The sequence below is a fragment of a genome, unplaced genomic scaffold (assembly GCF_019419815.1).
Source record: "Pyrus x bretschneideri cultivar Hongxiangsu unplaced genomic scaffold, Pyrus_bretschneideri_v1 Contig28, whole genome shotgun sequence".
NCBI lineage: Eukaryota > Viridiplantae > Streptophyta > Magnoliopsida > Rosales > Rosaceae > Pyrus > Pyrus x bretschneideri.
Window position 1 is genome coordinate 3,977,075 of NW_025999590.1, and position 19,034 is coordinate 3,996,108.

The window sequence follows — 19,034 nt, forward strand, 5'->3', positions numbered from 1 at the left end:
AAACTATAACCTTAGGTGGGGTTTTCTTACCAGTTGCAATATGGTATTTTTTAAATAATTTATAACTAAATTGATTTTATTAATTTTTGCCTTCTCTCTATTTCATTTAGGCATGACAATTTTTGCACGACTTGTCAACCCGACATAAAATGACACGAAAATAATAAGCTTCAAATTAACCTGTTAACAATTTGGGTCGTTATCGGGTCGTCCATTAATAATCCGTCAACAAGTTGGATCGTTATCAGGTTACTCGTTAAAAACCCAATAAAACATCTTTTTTAGATCTAGACATTAGATATAACAACTTGTTACAGGATATCTTAGTTTGACACGAAACGACACGATTTGTTAATGAATCGAGTCATTTATTAATAACTCATTGAGATAACGGATTTGATATCTCATAATCTGTTAAGATAGCAAATATGATACAAAAAACAATACAAACACAACAAACGCGACTCATTTACCAAACTTAATTTTCATCCGAATAAGAGCCCGAAACACCAAAACACAAAAGAAAATAGGTGGTCCAGAAATCAATATTGTTAATCTTCCCGAGTGGTCCGTTAATATCTCAAAATTAACAGAGAAATATTCGAATGAAATGTACACAGTCCAACGTCCCTTGGAAATTCGGAAATCGTAGAATTACAGCTGGGATTGATTGAAGAGGCCCTTCACAAACTGACAAACTATCGGCCTCTCTTTTGAAAGCAGATTTGTTAAGTTGTTAAATTCAAACATGGCAGCCAATATGTCTAATCATATACTCCTACCACTATCTTATTGGTCTTTCTTTAACTCGTGTGGATAATAAGTTGGATTTCAAGTATTGTAGTTGTACTATAGTTGGTTCATTGAGTTTTCACTTATTAATGTAACTAAATCGTTATAATAAAAAAAATTAATTATTAAATTTTAGGGTTAGGTATAAAAAAATTGTTCAATTTTTTTTGGAGTGATTTCAAATTAATCTCAACATTTAAGAACATTCCAAATAACTACTAACATTTTGAAAATCAAACATTTGATAGGTTATTGAGGACTTTATCAATATTAAGTGATGACGTTACTGACATTAAATAGTGAGGTGTACAAATACTAAAGTTGATTTTCACTAATTGACGTCTTTGGAGTTCTAATCCCCCAAATTGACTCATTTTAGTCAAGTTAAACCATAAATTTGCTTAGCTAAATGGTGTCAATTTGAATATTCAAATATCATAGATGACTTGAGAGTTCAAACACACTTAATATTTGTCCATGTCATCACTTTACATTAGTGAACTTAACAAATGTCCCTTTTTCAGAACTTTAGATAGTTATTTGAAATATTTTAAAGGGTTATGATCGATTTGAAATCACTCCTAAAGGTTGGGTAGTTATCCGGACTTAAACTTTTGCAAAGACCAATTTACATACATGTTTTCTTTTCTTTTCTTATCTATTTTGTAATTTATTATTGAACTTTTGCAAAGACCAATTATGTTGTGTAAAATTTTTGCAATGGCAGTTTTTAGTTGGTTAAGAGTATTCGTCTTGATCCGAGATCATATGTTTGAATTTCCTTTCCGTAATTTACATGATTTTATGTATATTATTATATTGTTTGTCAAAAAAAGAATGGGATTGTGTTAATTATTTAATGTTCCTTTTGAGAAGAAAAACCAGATATCAAGAATGTTAAAATTGGGCCTAGAGGTGGAAAGTGGAAACGCATAAAATAGGCTGGGAGGATAAATCTGGAGCCCAAAACCTAAACGAAGCTTGGGGGCATAATTGATACTACCAAAGGATTGAATAGAATGTTGTTGTGGTTTATTTTAATCTGATAAGGGAGAGAGGAGGTACGACAAAGAGAGTAGGAAGGGAGATGTGTTTGTAGGGTTGCATAGAGGATGTGTTATTCCTTACGCATTGCCTTTATTTATAGTAATACAAGTCATAATAGAGAAGAATAACTAATATCAAATCTAATATAATATTTACACAATCACACTTAAATACAATGTTTATAACAAATGTGACTTTTATAGGGTGTATTCAATTAGGATTTTGAGGAATTTTAATTCTTTAATAAGTTTAGGGGTATTCAATTAGGCTTTTAAGTGATTATCTAAAATTTAAAGTGTATTCAATTAGGACATTAAGATAGTTTATTAAAATTTTTAGAAATCCGGGTGTATTTAATTAGGATTTCAAAGAGTTTTATGACATTCTAGTGTATTCCATTAGGAACTGATTTAAAGAATTTTGAAAAGTTAAAGAATTCGAGGGACTTTGAGAGATTTCGTTGTGTATTTAAGCATTCACAAATCTGACTTATCCTCTTGAGATTTCGAGGGAATTGAATCAAAATTTTACATGAAAACTCTACAAATCAATTAAACTTTATCGATTTATAAATCCATTAAAATCTCTCAAATTTTTAATTGAATACACCGTCATGTACACTGAAATAATAATACGTTATTTTGAGCATTAATAAATGGGTTTTTATAACTTTTGATCCCCAAAATTAGACCAATAAATTAAAATGATCTTTGAAATTGAATCTATCAATTTAACCTTTGAAAATAGGTCTTCCAAATCTATTTGGTAATTTTATGAATGGATTATCCAATCGTAGGTGCCACATGGACTAATCATAAAATCGCGGTAGGGCGTCCGAGGCTTTTGCCCATGCGTCGTCGTTTTCGTGGTGGTCTACCACTTTCGATTTCATCGGCCCACTTTTGGGGCCCTTTTTATCCGTCTTTTATAGCCTTCGGACATCACCAAGGATGCAGCTGCGATTCAACGAGGATTTATTTTTTATTTTTAGTTTTGTTAGTTTTAATTTTTAATTTAAAAAAATGGTTCTATGATAAATTTATGTGGCACCATATAATTGAATAAGTGATATTTACGAAGAGAAAATTTGACAAAAAGTTAACGGAATGATAAAATTGATCCGCAAGACTCATTTTCAGGAACTAAATTAATAAATTTTCTATTCCAACAACCATTTTGATTGATTGGTCCAATTTCAAAACCAACAGTGAAAAAAAATCCTTAATAAATTGCATTCATAAAGTATGTGAAACAAGGTCCCCTAAGGCCGAGAGGCTAGATCTACGACTGGTACACATAAATTGTTAATGGATCAAACTTGGTCCATCCATGAATACTTAGAGGACGACCAAATTTGCTCCATTAAAACTAAGAGGGGATTTATGATTCACTATTATTGGCTTCAAGAACGAAAATGATTTCCGTACACCTTTTTTTTTCTTCTGCACACCTTTGTTTATTTCGACTTCATTTTGGTTTATGCAATCCAACTCACAAATAAACAAGGGTGTGCAAGAAGAAAAAAAATGTGCGTAAATCACTCTATAAAAGAATAAGCCAATTATTCAGCTGACCCAGACTTTTTATCTTGATTTTATGATACTGACCATATGTATTGATACTCATTACTATTACGTCCCTCCACCAAAGTTAGTCGTTGGCCAAACGTTTCCACAGCCACCGCCACCACCGCGGACGTCACCAGTCACATAAGACATGCACGACAATGGCACGAGGCAGAGCCCTCTACTTCTGAGATCTCGCGTCTCTCCATTTCCATTGATCTCCGCCATGCCCTAATCATCATTATTAATTAGTAGGATGTCATCTAAACTAAATTATGAACAACTTTCACAAGAAAAATGCATGTAGGGCAAAAGACTAAAGTCTAAAGAAAAACAAAAATATCTTATAAAACAACAAAAACTAGTTTCTAACAATTTTTAGGCATTTTAATCAGGATTGGCGTATGGGATTAATCATGATATTAGACTCACATGAACTCCAAATCATAAAGAAAACCCTAACTACTTACCCCTTGTAATATTGTTTTTGAGGTCTTATTGCGAGATGACTTCATGTACGGGACACTTAGTGTCTGCACAAAACGTGTAAAATCAAAAGAAGGAAATATTATGATTCGATCTGTGACTCATACCAAGCATGCATGCAGTGTAATATTGCGAATGTCGTGATTAGTGAATGACAAGACATCTTTAGTTAGATCCCAAGTCCAAATTAAGATAAGATTAAGCCAGACACGAAAAAATGAATATATTTCGAGTGTACGTCTATAGTGGGTTCCTTTTTTGTTCTTTGAGAAAGATTGATGAAACCCATTTTATTTTCTTCTTGATGTCGTGTTTAGTTCAATCCAATGGAGCCACGTGGGCATGAAAAGACCAGACTAGAGACAAGATTACTTATATAGTACTGCATGATTAATTTGCAAAACAATGAATCGCAGGTATCCATATGTATGTAGAAAACCTGACAGGAAGAAGAGCCACTATATGTGTGTGTTACATCTTGGCAAAAATCACTTGGAGAAAGAGATCACAGAGGTAAGGTTAAACCTTCAAAAGAATGGCAAAAATTAAGAAACCCTAGCAGCTAGGGTTGTGTATGCATGTGTCAAACGTAGGAAGAACATAACTTATACGTAGTACAGTTTGTGGGATTAAAGAATATTAATCAAACCGTAATTAAGATTAATGAAAACACTTAAGTACATACCTCGACCTGGTTTTGAAGGAATTTGATGTATCCGATAGCCTCCATTAGTACGGATGCTGTGTCTGTCTGCAATAAAATGGTATAGATTTGCTAATTACGTGTTGTACTTAAATAAACAGAGAGAAAATAAATTACATGTAGACTAAAAAGAACAGAATAAAAACTATACCTTGCCGAAAGGTGCCACCAATTGTTGAAGAGCTGCGACTCTATCTCCTAATTTTTCCTTCCTAACCTGTATTATAAAGCAAATAATCTTCAGGTTTTGTTTGTTTTTATTAATTTTTTGCAAAAAAATAATTTCAGCTTCAGAAATTGGCTACTATAACGATGAATATTACCTTAAAGGGTGGGCATGAAGTGCGCGACTCAAATCGCAATTTCTTTGGCGCAGCTGCTTGAGTTGCCTTTGGCTCAATCAAACTGCCGGGTCTCTTCACTTCTGTTATTTCATTGTCGAAAGACGATACCTAATTTGAATTTTTTAAAATTTTATAATAATTAAGAGTAAATTAAGATTGTTGTAATCAAATGTAAATTGATCACCAAAACCAGTCTTGGAAAGAAAGAAAAAAAAAAGCATTCTGAAAAAGAAGATGCAAACACTGTATAAAGTTGAAGGTATACCCCAATGTTGCAAAAAGGAGAGGTGCTTAAGTGTTCTTTTGGTGATATAAGCAAATAAAGATGTTTAGAAAAAAAGTATATTAACTTTTGGATTCTACTTTATTTGTTTAGCAAATTGTTACCATGTTAATTACTTCCGCTACATCTACATGTACATCAAATTCCATAAGCCTAACATATCAGTTTTAAGGTTTAACTTAGTGTAACAGTTAATGTCTCACTAACCATAATAGCAACTATTTTAATGGTATATGGAAAGACATGGTATAATGTTATGCGTGGACGTTAATACATTACAAATACATTTGTAGATTAACTCAAGAAGAAAAGCTAATTTTATCTAATTATTAAGGTTTAAGTAGGGTAATATAGCTAGTCCTGCTAAAAAGAAAAAGAAGAAGAATACCTTTCCTTGATGCATCTGTTCAAGAGTACCAAACGAGTTCTGCCTCTCCTTGTATAAGCCACAAGTATCATGTGAATCATTAGGCTGAGTACTAAAACTACTACCATCGCCAGTACTAAATCTTGCAGAAGCACCTAAGAGATCCATGGCCTGCAAGTTCATGTCCAAGCTAGAGCTCGAGAGTGTAGACGAAGACAACGATCGGTTCAAGTTGGAAACGTTTATGCTCGGATAAATTTGGCTGAAGTGCCCGGCAGATCTGCTTGGCATCGCTGGCGGCACACCTCCCATTAGATTAGAGTTGTGGAGTAGATGATGATGATCATTTGAGTAAAATTGATGGTGATCTCTAGCTGATGGTGAAATTTGATGATGATGAGGAGCATTAAAAGTACTATTCATTTGGCATCCAGAAGATAATGTCTTGAGCAAGAGCTTCTCACTGAGATCATTCATGACCATTTGATCTTTTTGCTCATTTTTCATAAATTGGAAATATTGGTCATGTTCGATGCTACTGCTAGACACGGCAGCGGTCAGCATTTCTGTTAATTTTGGGAAGGAACTGTGATGATCTAATGAGGATGATGATGAGAGCTCTTCTTTAATATTAGCAAGGTCATGGGCAGATTGATGATCACTAGTAATATTAGTGAGCCAGTGAAAACCCAAGTCTGGAACCATGGAACTGTTGAGGGGATCCAAGCTTGAATTTGATAAAGAGTTACCACTACTGCTCCTGCGAAACATTTAATTAAAGTTATCATGAGAAAATTAATTAAAACGAATTCCGAATGATATATAGAAAAAAAGCTTAAAGAACCTATATATTCCAAACAGCAAGAACCTAACAAGCAAGAAAGTTCTAGTTCTAACCATGCACTTCCTCACTGATATGAGCATCAAATACCAAAAAAGAAAATATTAAAAAGAAAGATAAATTCCCGATTCTCTAAAATTTCTGAAGTATATATGAACTGGAACCATGCATTTCCTCACTGCACTCCCTATGAAGTATATATGAACAACCAAATGTTCACTAATTAATTATTTAAATTTCATTTCTGAGAGAAAGAGAGAGAGAGAGAGAGGGGGGGGGGGAGAGAGAGAGAGAGACTTACAAAGTAGTAGTAGGGGTCCAAGCATGCTTGGTTCCAACTGCATAGCAAGATGGGGTAGTAGCTGCTAAAGAAGAAGACCCAACAAGATTCTCTTGGAGCTGATGATGCTGTTGGCGATGGAGATTTGCAGACTCCATAATTAATGATATAATTGTTATTTTTTTTGTTTTTGAAAAAGCTTGAAAATCCCAAGATAAGCAGTAATAAACTAGACCTAATTAGGGTATAGCTTAGCTCCAAGAATCTATCACTCAATTGAAAGAAAGGAAACCCAGTTATTCATGTGTGACGCCCACATACCTTGCTCGGTTTGCTTTTAGCCAAGCTAAGACACTTTTCTGAGTTTTCTTCTTTACTCTTTCAAGTTTACAGCATGTGTTGATTAAAGTAGCCTTGAAAAGAAAGAAAGAGAGCGTGAGTACTTATATCATCTCCATACCTCTCTCTCTCTCTCACTTTTTTTTTTTTTTTTAATTTAGATTTTCCTTTTACTCTCTCTCTCTCTCTCTCTCTCTCTCTCTCTCTCTAGCTAGGCTATATGTTATTTTGCACTCTCTGCGATTACAGGCGGATGATTGTGTATTTGTATACTTCCTCTATGCCATGATGAAAATCTCTGCCTTCGATCCCAAGGCTGTCAACCAGGTCTGAGAAGAGAAATGATAGTAACCACGCTCTATTTCTCTCACTCAACCGGCCCACATGTCCATGGACACACACACACACACACCCCATTTGGCATGCTCGGCATAATCAGCAAATAGGAGTTCTCTGCAGTGAATCACTCTCCAATTCTGTCCAATGAATGATAATTAGGCTCAAATTTCGCATCATTAGTAAACAAAGTAAGTTTAAAGACCATATGTGTCAATTCTATAAAAGATATTAATTCTGACAACAAAACAATATTCTTATCACAGTTTGGCAACATATAGTGCATACATCTTCAATTATGAGTATATATCTAAGCGATGTAAATGAAGGTTAGCTTATTTTTCTGTATCTTGTGATATCGATTGCGTAAACATATGAAAATCAGTAATCTAAATTGTAAAAATCATCACTAGATGTAAAATTGGAAAGTGATCATAATGAAAATTCTCTAGAAAGTTTACGCATATGGTGATGGCGGATTGTGGATTAAGTCGTCCTAAGATTTTTTGTGTTCATGTTGTGAAGATGAGATAATCAAGCTAGTATAATTACTTGGGAATTTCATGAACCAGATTGTAAGAAGGTAACAATGATGGATTACGAGTTTGTATGTTATAGGAATAACTAAAGTAGCACATGATTGTCGAGGCAATCAATATTGCTCAACAATAATTTTGCCTTTTCGTAAAATTGTATCCTATGGGGTTTTTGGTGGTGAACATCACTTCCGTTGATTAAAGTGCACGTCTTGGAGGATGGCAATCTTCAAGAGGGACAAGAAAGGTCGATGATTGCAATTAACCTTCTTTTTAGTGTTTGAGACGCACACGTAGACACAAATCTAGTATTTTGATTTGAAGCCTTGTGTGATCAACTAGCTAGCATATAGCTACGTTGAACGCAGACTTCTATCACAAGTAGTCCTAGCAAAGCCAGACATAGCTAGTCATGGCTTTATAAACTTTTGAATGAAATAGCTAAGATATCTTTTTATCTTGACAGCATTTGTATAAAACACTAAGAGAACTGCATGTTGCATGTGGCCCTTTTGTGTTTGTACGAATCAAATTAATTACATATATAATCTTTAGTTCATCCCCTTGGAATTAGGGTTAGATCAAGTAAAGAGGGAGTTCTGCCCCCGAGGATCCTTTAGAATGGAAAGGGATATTCTCTGGATCCCTTCCATCAAGTCCACCAAGTCCATTCATCCAGGTCATTGAAATTTGATCCAACGGTTAAAGTTATTATAACTTTTAAAGGGGTCCCCTGTTTGTAGCTATTGGATCAAATTTCAATGGCCCGGATGACTGGACTTTGTGGACTTGGTGGAAGGGATCCCTTTCCCCTTAGAATAACTATGTGATTGCAGCAACTTTTTTAATTGAACATTCTCGTCTCTTTTTATAATTCTACAATATTGCACAATGATACGAGCCATATAGTTTCAAGGTCACTCTGTAAAGACCAACTATGCTAAATTAAATGTGAAATTGTTTAGTCATCTAACGGTTATCCAATAACACACAAATCATGTTATTCAATTAAACTTTTAAATTTCGACAAAACGGTCAAACAATTTCTAATGAATTTTTTGCAAAGTTGATGTTTAATAAAGGGTAAAATAGAAAGTAATAGCTCCAATCATTGTGTAACATTGAAAATGAGAAGAATGGTAAAGAAGGTAAAACAAGAAGGTCCGACTGAGTAGATCAATAGCATACCGGGTATAGTTTAGGGTTAGTGAGATGTGTACGTACTTAGGAATGGCTTGTCCCAAAAAGAGATTTCCATTCATGTGTGTAGGTTCAACGACAGTACAGTTGCTTCTATGTTTTGGTCATACGATTGGTCTCCACTTTATAGCCTTTGTTCTTTGGTTTTTAAAGCAACTTTGTGATGCATATGGATTGGAAGCTGAGTAGATTAGACGAACATTGACGATTGATCACATCAGTTACAAATCAAAGATTCGTGTGGAGATATCTATAGAGAAGATTGATATTTAATTAGGACATCTAAGACCTTTCTAATTCAAACTTTTATTCTGCATGATCGGCTTCTTCACGAACTGAACAATCTGCATTTTCACTTTCAAATCTGTGGATCTCTTTCGTGATTATCTATATGTATAAAAATTCATATATATATATATATATATATAAAACAACAGAAGCTTGTAAATGTGAAGAGCGATATTGTACACATGGCACAAATTAAATGGTAGACGCCAAATTGAATAAATATTAATTGTACGAGTACAGCAGATATTGTCAATTATATATCTAGTATTTTCGCCATTCTCCGGCCCAGATCTTGAGGTAGACGAAGCAAATATGAGGGAGACAGGGGCAGGCAATTCACTCCTTATTCAAGAGTAGAATACTATCAAAATATATATGTTCAAAATACTTGTTTATGATGGTTGAAATGGATCAGGATAAAACAAGTGTAACCTAATTAATTTTTCAATCATATACCTCCTAGCTGCTAGTGGCAAACAATTTCTCTAACCCAAAAAAACTCTTGCCAGACAAAATATAAATATTTGATGTACATAACTAACTGTCTGCTAACTTTAAAAAATAACGATAAATTTGAGGCTGCCTCTGTACATGTAAGTCTGAACAGATGCGATATTTAAGATATGTGTGTGTGTTACGGATCCGGATTCTCTTCTCCCATTTTCTCTCCCGTCCCCTCTTATTTGAACACTTATGATTAAATCACGTCAACATCTTATATTGGTTTCTTTATAGAAAGAAAAAGACAAAGCAGAGTGAAGAGGAGGGGAGGGGAGGTGATATGGAGGGGAGAGAATCCTACTCCGTGTGTTACTATTATCTGCAAGTGCATTTATGTTCAATGGGAAGAAATAAAGCTAACAGCTACTTGTTATATCTGGTCGAGCTAGTACTGCAATGGGAGCTAGGGTTGAACTAGTTTAGCCTCACTAATTAACCCTAAAAAGGGTGGGATCGAAATATTAACTATATATACTTGTGAACATGGATTATATTCTCCATCAAATATTTGTTTGAGCTGCTGACAAAGACATTTAGCTGAACAATTAAAGAACAATTAAAGTATGATTAAGTTGTCATTCTCCATCAAAAGAAGGGGCTATATTATAATTCTCAGCCCCACAAAGTTCACATCAGACGAAAAAGGGGAATGTGAGATCAGAGAGCATGGGCGAGCTTAACTTTTCTTTTAGCCTGCTCTTACGCCTTTTAGCTAGCCTTCCAGCAAGCATGCATGCCCACCAATCTCACAAACTACACTAATTCAATTTATTTATTTCTTCAAAGTTCCAACTATTTATTTCTTCTTTAAAGCTTTTCTTCTTTATCAAGAGCTTTTTCTTTCCCCTCTTTCTTTCACTTGCTTGTCACCTTTTTTTTTCAACTAATTTCCTACTCTCACTATCTTCCAAGATTCATTTCGCTAAAGCTGCTTCTGCATCTGGTTTACAATAGAAATTTCAATTATTGTTTTCACTTTCATGGTTCTTCAAAGATTCGTACATCTTAATAATTCGTTTCCTTTGAAAAAAAAAAATATATATTCGGGCCTTATGAATGTGCAACTAATGGTTGCATACATTATATGCATCAATTAGTATTTTCATCCAAATAACTATAATAAACACAATTCCAAAAAAAAATGATTCAAACTTGCTCTGCCCTTATTAGGTAGTACTTGTTAATCTTTCAATCATGCATTCAAATGAGAATCCAACTAATCAACATTTCATATTTTTTTGTGCCATAGGATATATAAATGTCATACAATTTGGTATGAAAACATAATGTCGCTGTGGTAATATAGTAGTATCTCAAACTAATCACGTTTTATGTGTGAAAATTAAAACACATAACAATATGTGATTAGTTTGAATTTGAAATATACTACTTGGGGTGTGATATCCACATACCTTTTTTTACTTCTCACACACCCTTCTAATTTTCGGTCATCGGATTGAATGAATTGAAGAAGATCAACGAACAGAAATTAACAAAAGGTGTGTGAGAAGTAAAAAGAGGTGTGTGGATAGCACACCCCTACTACTATAGTGGTGTCCTCTCATGAAAGTTTTTCTCTAAAATATATACACATACATATTGTTTTATAAATATTCAGAAATTTAATAATTTTGGTAATCATTTTCTCATCAACCCTAGGAATCATTCTCCAGCTTGAGGAAGATAATGCACATATGGGAAAAGAAAAGCCACGGCCACGAGCTATAGTAAAACAAATTAACCAAACTATTGAACTTAGCTTCGGTTGAAAGGTCTCTTCTCTACTTTCTTTAATGCATGTGCAGAGTAAAGTTAATTATAATCTCATCTGAAAAAGAACTGAGGGAAACAAACTTCCTCAGTGGGTAAGGATGTGGACTTCAATTTGAAATGATAACAAGTCGCTCCTTCTTATACAGTCATTCAAATCCATTGTATCTCATCCATAGATATAATTCACATCACAAGAGGTTTGTAGACCAAGTAATTAAGAGCATTCGTCCTTGCATCTGAAATATCGAACTCCAACTTCCCCCAATACGATTTTGTATCCGCAAATATAATTTCCTAGTAAGCATACCAAAAAAACTGAATGCTCTATCTGCTTAGACCCCTCGTCGAAGCATTATTTAATCCAAATTATCTCCAAACAAAATGTCCCATAACCTACAAAAAAAGCAAAGTTGTTATGATTAATAACTTTAGGGTTAGTGTCCATCACCATCATTAATTAAACTAAGTAGAGATAACAGGTCTCTTTGGAGTCCTTGCTAGTCAACGCCAGGGTCACGCACTCACTAGGTCTGTGGCACGTACCCTGTTGCCTTATAATATAACCCTGGCTACTTTATCGTAAACTTTTCCAAATATATCAATATTTTTTGTCTAATTACTTTAGTATAATTGGCACGTACACATAACACTGTGTGTTTAATTAGTTTCACTGTATTGTTCAATGCTTAGTGGAACGAATATTAGAACCTTCTTAATTCAATCCCAATCACTAGTCATCGTAGCCGTACGTCAGCCTCGCGTTTCATTAAACAGTACAAATCTTTTGTACTCAAAATCTTTTATGGCCTCTCTATGTCATATTGAGTAACACGTGTTATTTTGACTTAATTTGTCTTTAATTTTTTTTTTTTTATTGAAGTGATAAGTTAAAGAGTTAACATTGTTAAGTAAAATTTAAATGAATAGTCTGGTGTCAACAAATGAGATAAATTACAGAGAAGGCATAGAGGGTTTTGGGTGAGATTTGATTGATTCTCTACATTAAACTAGACCTATATATATATGTGTGTGTGTGTGTGTGTGTGTGTGTATTTTTTTTTTGTCAAAGAAACTAGACCTATATATAATTATTGAAATTACTGCGAAACCCAAAAGGGTTCGATAAGCAATCTTTTCAAGAATTTTCTTAGTCTGGTTTACTAGCTGTGAAGAGATTCTAAGGTCGTATGTAACTGTAGTAAAATTAAATCATATACAGAAGTTGAAAGATGCTAAAAGAACTTTAGTAGCTCCAAACAAGAACACATTGGATTGGGAAATAAAGTCTCTCTTGACGTGAAGGTAAACATCAAATACACACACATGCACACACACGCACACATATAAATAAAGTTCATGAAAATGTTGTTTTTTCTTTCCTTTTCCCTTCATAAAAGAATAAGATACATGATGATAATACTTTATTTTCACTTTTATATATAGGAAATATTCATTAGATAAAATTTAACCATACATCAAAGACGTTTATAAGATATGAAGGGTACTAACAAACACATTATAATTCAAAACCAAGTGCATACAATTCACAATATTAAAACTTTAAACTAACACTAAACATTAACTGCGCCACCACGAATTGAAGCTACATCCCCATTAAACGCACTGTATCTCACTACGAGGAAACTGTGGAGCAATTGACAAGTATTTTGACACATATAATATACAACACTTGCATGTTTAGACACCTTATAGCAAGCTAGAGATTAATTAAGAAGTTGTAATAATTAGATATTTTTTTCGCTCTCTTTAATTTCCTACCAATTGTTTATCATGATCATTATTTGGTGATGCTTTTCCACTCGATTATAGAATGAACTTTTCAGGAAAATATACGGCAAAAACCCTAAAAAGGAGGGTCTAAAGTTGCAGGATTTAAAGGTGTGTCTTGAGAAGATGACAAATAACTGGAACAGAAGAATATATGCTTGTCAAAACTTAAGGCCATGAAATCCAACACTAAGGGGCCATCACTTTTATTTTAATTTTTTGTCATTTGCTTTCTATGCCCACTGAACCCTAAATAATATTTCGTTATTAATCTATGCGAGTCCTCATCTTCCTAGCTAGCTATATTTTGGTTTTCAGCCACAAATCTCTGTAATTTAAGGTGATTTTTGCTACCTACCGTCAAGTAGAGGTGGTAAATTAGTCTATTCGATTGTTAATGGGTATCCATTAAAATTTGTTTAATTTGATATCACCGTAATTTAGAGGTGAGATTGGTAATTGTGATGATGGTGTATGATAAAATCAAACTAAATAGGTCTTAATAGAAGTACCAAATTAGTTGATTTACCACCTTTATCGTTAGAGGTGAGGTATTCTCTGTTAATTTGAAAACTTCAAGTATGTTTAATTTGAAATTAAAAAAATTGATGATGAATCCCTCACTTGCTTGACTTAAGCTCGATATAACCAATCTATCACGAACGAATCTCTTATGACTTTGGCCCCTTTTGCATCCACTATACCTAATGACATTCCAAATGGTTTTAACTTAATTAATTTGGTACTCACTAACATGTTCTTTCAATGGCTATATTCAATTGCCATATAAGAACATGCCAAGTGATCAGTGCCCATGCTTTTTTCAAAGGCTTCAAATAAATCAAGAAAAATATGTCGCACATGTGTACGAATGAACCTTGACATCTGCAAAAGAGAAAGTAAACATTAAGTGATTACACCCATAATTATTAATGAAGAATCAAGAGATATAAATAAACGTGTGCGTAAGAAAAAAAAATACAATAATCATTTATTCATCAAATAAAAGATCTATCATTCAATTATTCGTGATGATAGAATGAGCTCACTTTGTCCAGTTAATAAGACTATCTCCAACAATGGCTAAAAGCCAAATTTTCCCATTTATTCCCCCCCCCCAATGCAAGTGGACTTGCTAGCACTTGGGCCAGTCTCGGCCCGCCCACAAACCAACGTGCCCCATGCGGTGGGCTTGCAAGGGTTTCCCGACAGGGTGGGCCCCGCTGTTAGGCTATGTGTCGGCCACCCAATTATTCCCAACGGCTGTAATTCACATCCAAGGGCTGGGCTTTAAGGACCGTTGGTTGATCCAACAGTCCAAGTTCAAAATTCATTTTTTTTTAATATGTTATTTTAAAATACATTGAATCAAACGGCTAAGATCAAATATAATCAAATCTAACGATAAAAAATAAAAAAGATTTAACAGTCCAAATTTAAATTCAACGGCTAAAATAATTAAAAAATATATATTTAACTCAAAATTCACCCAAAAACTCTATAAATACCTATGTATTTGTTCAAACATCCACACAAAACTCAATCTTCTCTATCACGTTGCACAAATGAACGCCTCGTGACAGAACCACGATGGCTAGATTCGTCATGGTGCTCAGATTGCATAAACAAGTTTACAAGTTCATCTTTGGCGTTGAACAATTATGCATCCTCAATTTCAATCTTTGCTTGGTTTTGTGCCATCTGCATTGCCATGCTACACCTTCTTCTATCACCCATTGATGAGATAATGAGGATTTTTAGGAAACAAAAACTTTTTGAAATTTGAAAGATTGGTGAATATAGAGGATGATTGAAGGTTGAAAGGTTGTGTGATCAACTAATATTGGACATAGGTTTATATAGAGGATGATTGATGAAAGTTGAACGGTTGGTGAACCTTGAAAGTTTGGTGTTGAACGATTGGTGAAAGTTAAAAGTTTGGTGTTGAATGGTTGGTGAATTGAAAATTTGGTGTTGAATGGTTGGTGAATTGAAAGTTAGCCCATGGTTGAAAGATTGGTGAAAGTTGAATGCTTGCTTTGTGGAAAATTTAGGAATTTTTCAATATTTATCGGAATTTAAATATTTTTAAATTAAAATGTTCATAAAATTAATTTACGATAGTCTACATATTTATTTATTTTTAAATTTAATTTAAGAAAAAAAAAGCCTAAGTTCATTATTTAATAATATCCGGCTAAAATTTTAGGTTATAAGACTCTCTCTCCAATCCTGGGCTAAAAGCCAAATTAGCCCATTTATTCCCGCCCCCCCCCCCCAAAAAAAAAAAACCCAACCCAATCCAAGCCAAATCATTAGGCTAAAAGCCAAATGCCAAAGCAAGGCCAAATTCCCCCTAAGAATTAGCCCAGAAACGCGTGGACTCGCCCAAGCCCAGCCCACACTCACCCCAGTCACTCGCCCCACACAGGCGTTAGCCTTCAGCGCCCGACAGGGTGGGACCCACTGTTAGGGTCGCTGTCGGAAGCAATTATGAGCCCAACGGCTCTTTTGTTCATCGGATGGTTAGCACTATTGGATCGTTGGTTGATCCAACGGTCCAGATTCAAATTTTTTTTTAAATGTTATTTTAAAATACATTGAATCCAGCGACCGAGATCGAATATAATCAAATCTAACGGTAAAAAAAAAATGATCTAACGCCCCAAATATAAATCCAATAGCTAAAATAATTATAAGGGTAAAGTACAAAAAACTACCTCAACTATTGGTGTTACGACACTTTCATACCTTATCTTTTAAAATTGACAATGTCATACCTCATCTTTAGAATTTGTGTCAATGTTATACCTTCCGTTAGCTTGGCCGTTTATTTCTCAATTAAATGCTGACGTGGCTTGATCCGGGACCCATTTTTTTAATTAAAAAATTAATAAAATATTATTAAAAACAAAAAAATCATTTAATATTATTTAAATATTAAAATAATTAAAAAAAGTACATAAAAAAAATAAAAAAAACCAACATCACAACATCAGTTCCTTTCCCCCCTTCTCTCTCTTCTCCCCATATTCATCTTCTTCCCTTTTCTGCAACTGCAACTTAGAAAAAAAGAAGAGAAAAAAAAAAAACCAATTTGTTTTCCTGCTCCCCACCCCCTCTTCTCCCCGCACCCACTCCCACACCCACCCTCTGCACCCAACCTCGCACCCATTACCTGCAATCCAAAAAAAAAAACCCAGATCCGTTGAGGTGGAATCTGGAAAATGGGGGGGGGGGGGAGAATGGGTGTGGAGGAAAGAGGGTAGGTGCGGGGGGACAGACGAACTGGGTTTTTTTTTCTTTTTTTTTTTTTTTTTTTTTTTCTTTTTTTCTTCTCTCTTCTTCTTCTTGTTTTTCTTTTGTAGGGTGGGTATGTGGGGGAGGGGGGACAAATTGAGTTTTCCCTTTTTTTTTTTTTTTGTTCCTCCTTCTTCCTCTTCTTCTTTCTTCTTCTTCTTCTTCTTCTTCTTCTTCCTCTTAGGGGGGACGGACGAATTGGGTTTTTTTTTTTTTTTTTTTTTTTTCCTTCTCTCTTCTTCTTCTTCTTGTTTTTCTTTTGCAGGGTAGGTGGGTATGTGTTTTGGGGGGCCTTGGGGGGGGGGGGGGGTGGGGGAGGGAGGACGAGTTTCCCGATTTTTTTTTTTTTTCTTTCTTCTTCTTCTTCCTCCTCCTTCGGGTTGGGTTAGGGTTGTTTTTTTTTTTTTTTTTTTTTTTTTTTTTTTTTTTTTGCCTTCTTCTTCTTCTTCCTCCTCTTTCTTTCTGGGTTGCAAGAGGTTGGGTTTGTGGTGGGCGGACGAACTAGGTTTGGTTTCAGGTTTTTTTTTTTTTTTTTCTCTTCTTCTTCTTCCTCCTTGCTGGCGTTGCAGGAAGATGGGGGAAGAGAGAGAGAGGAGGGAGGGACGAAAGGGAGGTTTACTTTTTATTTTTTATGTACTTTTTTTTTAATTATTTTAATATTTTAATAATATTAAATGATTTTTTTTGTTTTTAATAATTTTTTAATAAAAAATGGGTCCCGGATCAAGCCACGTCAGCATTTAGTTGAGAAATAAACGGCCAAGCTAACGGAAGGTATAACATTGACACAAATTCTAAAGATGAGGTATGACATTGTCAATTTTAAAAGATAAGGTATGAAAGTGTCGTGACACTAATAGTTGAGGTACTTTTTTGTACTTTACCCTAATTATAAAAAAGAAATTATTTAACTCAAAATTCACCAAAAGACTCTATAAATACCTATGTATTTGTTCAAACATCCATACAAAACTCAATTTTCTCTTACAATTCTTCCAATTTATCTTTCTACCATTTCTTTCCATTTCCAAATTGTTCATGTGACATCCCACACCGCCCAGGGGAGTGATCCTTATATGTATATTCTCATCCCTACCTAGCACGAGGCCTTTTGGAAGCTCACTCGCTTTGGGTTCCGTAGGAACTCCGAAGTTAAGCGAGAAAGGGGCTAGAGCAATCCCATGGTGGGTGACCCACTGGGAAGTTGCTCGTGAGTTCCCAAAAACAAAACCGTGAGGGAATGGTAAGCCCAAAGCGGACAATATCGTGCTACGGTGGTGGAGCGGGCCCGGGAAGTGATCTTTCTCGAGCCGGGATGTGACAATTTGGTATCAGAGCCTAACCTTGGTCGCGTGTGTGCCGACGAGGACGTCGGACCCCTAAGGAGGGTGGATTGTGACATCCCACACCGCCCAGGGGAGTGATCCTTATATGTATATTCCCATCCCTACCTAGCACGAGGCTTTTTGGAAGCTCACTCGCTTTGGGTTCCGTAGGAACTCCGAAGTTAAGCGAGAAAGGGGCTAGAGCAATCCCATGATGGGTGACCCACTGGGAAGTTGCTCGTGAGTTCTCAAAAACAAAACCGTGAGGGAATGGTAAGCCCAAAGCGGACAATATCGTGCTACGGTGGTGGAGCGGGCCTGGGAAGTGATCCGCCCCAGGCCGGGATGTGACAGTTCAACATGGCTTGCTTTGTGGAAAGATTTAGTGATTTTTCAATATTTATCCAAATTTAAATATTTTTAGATTAAAATGTTCATAAAATTAATTTACGATAGTCTACATAATTTTCTTTTAAAAAAATGTTAATTTAAGAAAAAAAAATTGGCCTAAGTTCATTCTTTAATAATCCCAGGCTAAAATTTTAGGCCAGAAGGGTTGGAGCAGAAAATGTGTTTCTGTGCTAAAAGCTAAATTTTCCGGGCTAAAAAATTTGGCTTTTAGCCAAAGGGTTGGAGATGGTCTAAGAGTTGGAGCAAAAAAACTGTTTCTGGGCTAAAAGCTAAAATTCCCGAGCTAAAAAATTTGACTTTTAGCCCAATAGTTGGAGATGGTCTAAAAGATTTTTCAATGTGTCCGAAATGCGAAGATGGTACGCCATATTTTATTACACAAGTGGAGAGAAGTTTTTTTTTAAGTGTCCATCTACTTATATAATGACATGGCGTATGTACCCGTTTTTCAGGCACACTAGTAAATATCTCTCATTTGATTGTCACGTAGTTAGCTATGTTGGCCTTTTGCATTTTTTAAGTATGAGTA

The 19,034-nt window shown here is 34.9% G+C and overlaps 1 protein-coding gene across 1 annotated transcript; it reads right to left on the reverse strand.

The window, feature by feature from the left end:
• Positions 1–3,047: 3,047 nt before the first annotated feature.
• Positions 3,048–7,717, reverse strand: LOC125479187 (transcription factor bHLH110-like). The gene is made up of 7 exons (XM_048588262.1): positions 6,730–7,717; positions 5,609–6,347; positions 4,917–5,045; positions 4,745–4,810; positions 4,576–4,641; positions 3,875–3,937; positions 3,048–3,635 (listed from the first exon to the last, which is right to left on the reverse strand). The coding sequence occupies exons 1-7, from the start codon at positions 6,864–6,866 to the stop codon at positions 3,471–3,473; spliced, it is 1,365 nt and encodes a 454-aa protein (XP_048444219.1). The 5' UTR covers positions 6,867–7,717; the 3' UTR covers positions 3,048–3,470.
• Between the last annotated feature and the right edge of the window lie 11,317 nt (positions 7,718–19,034).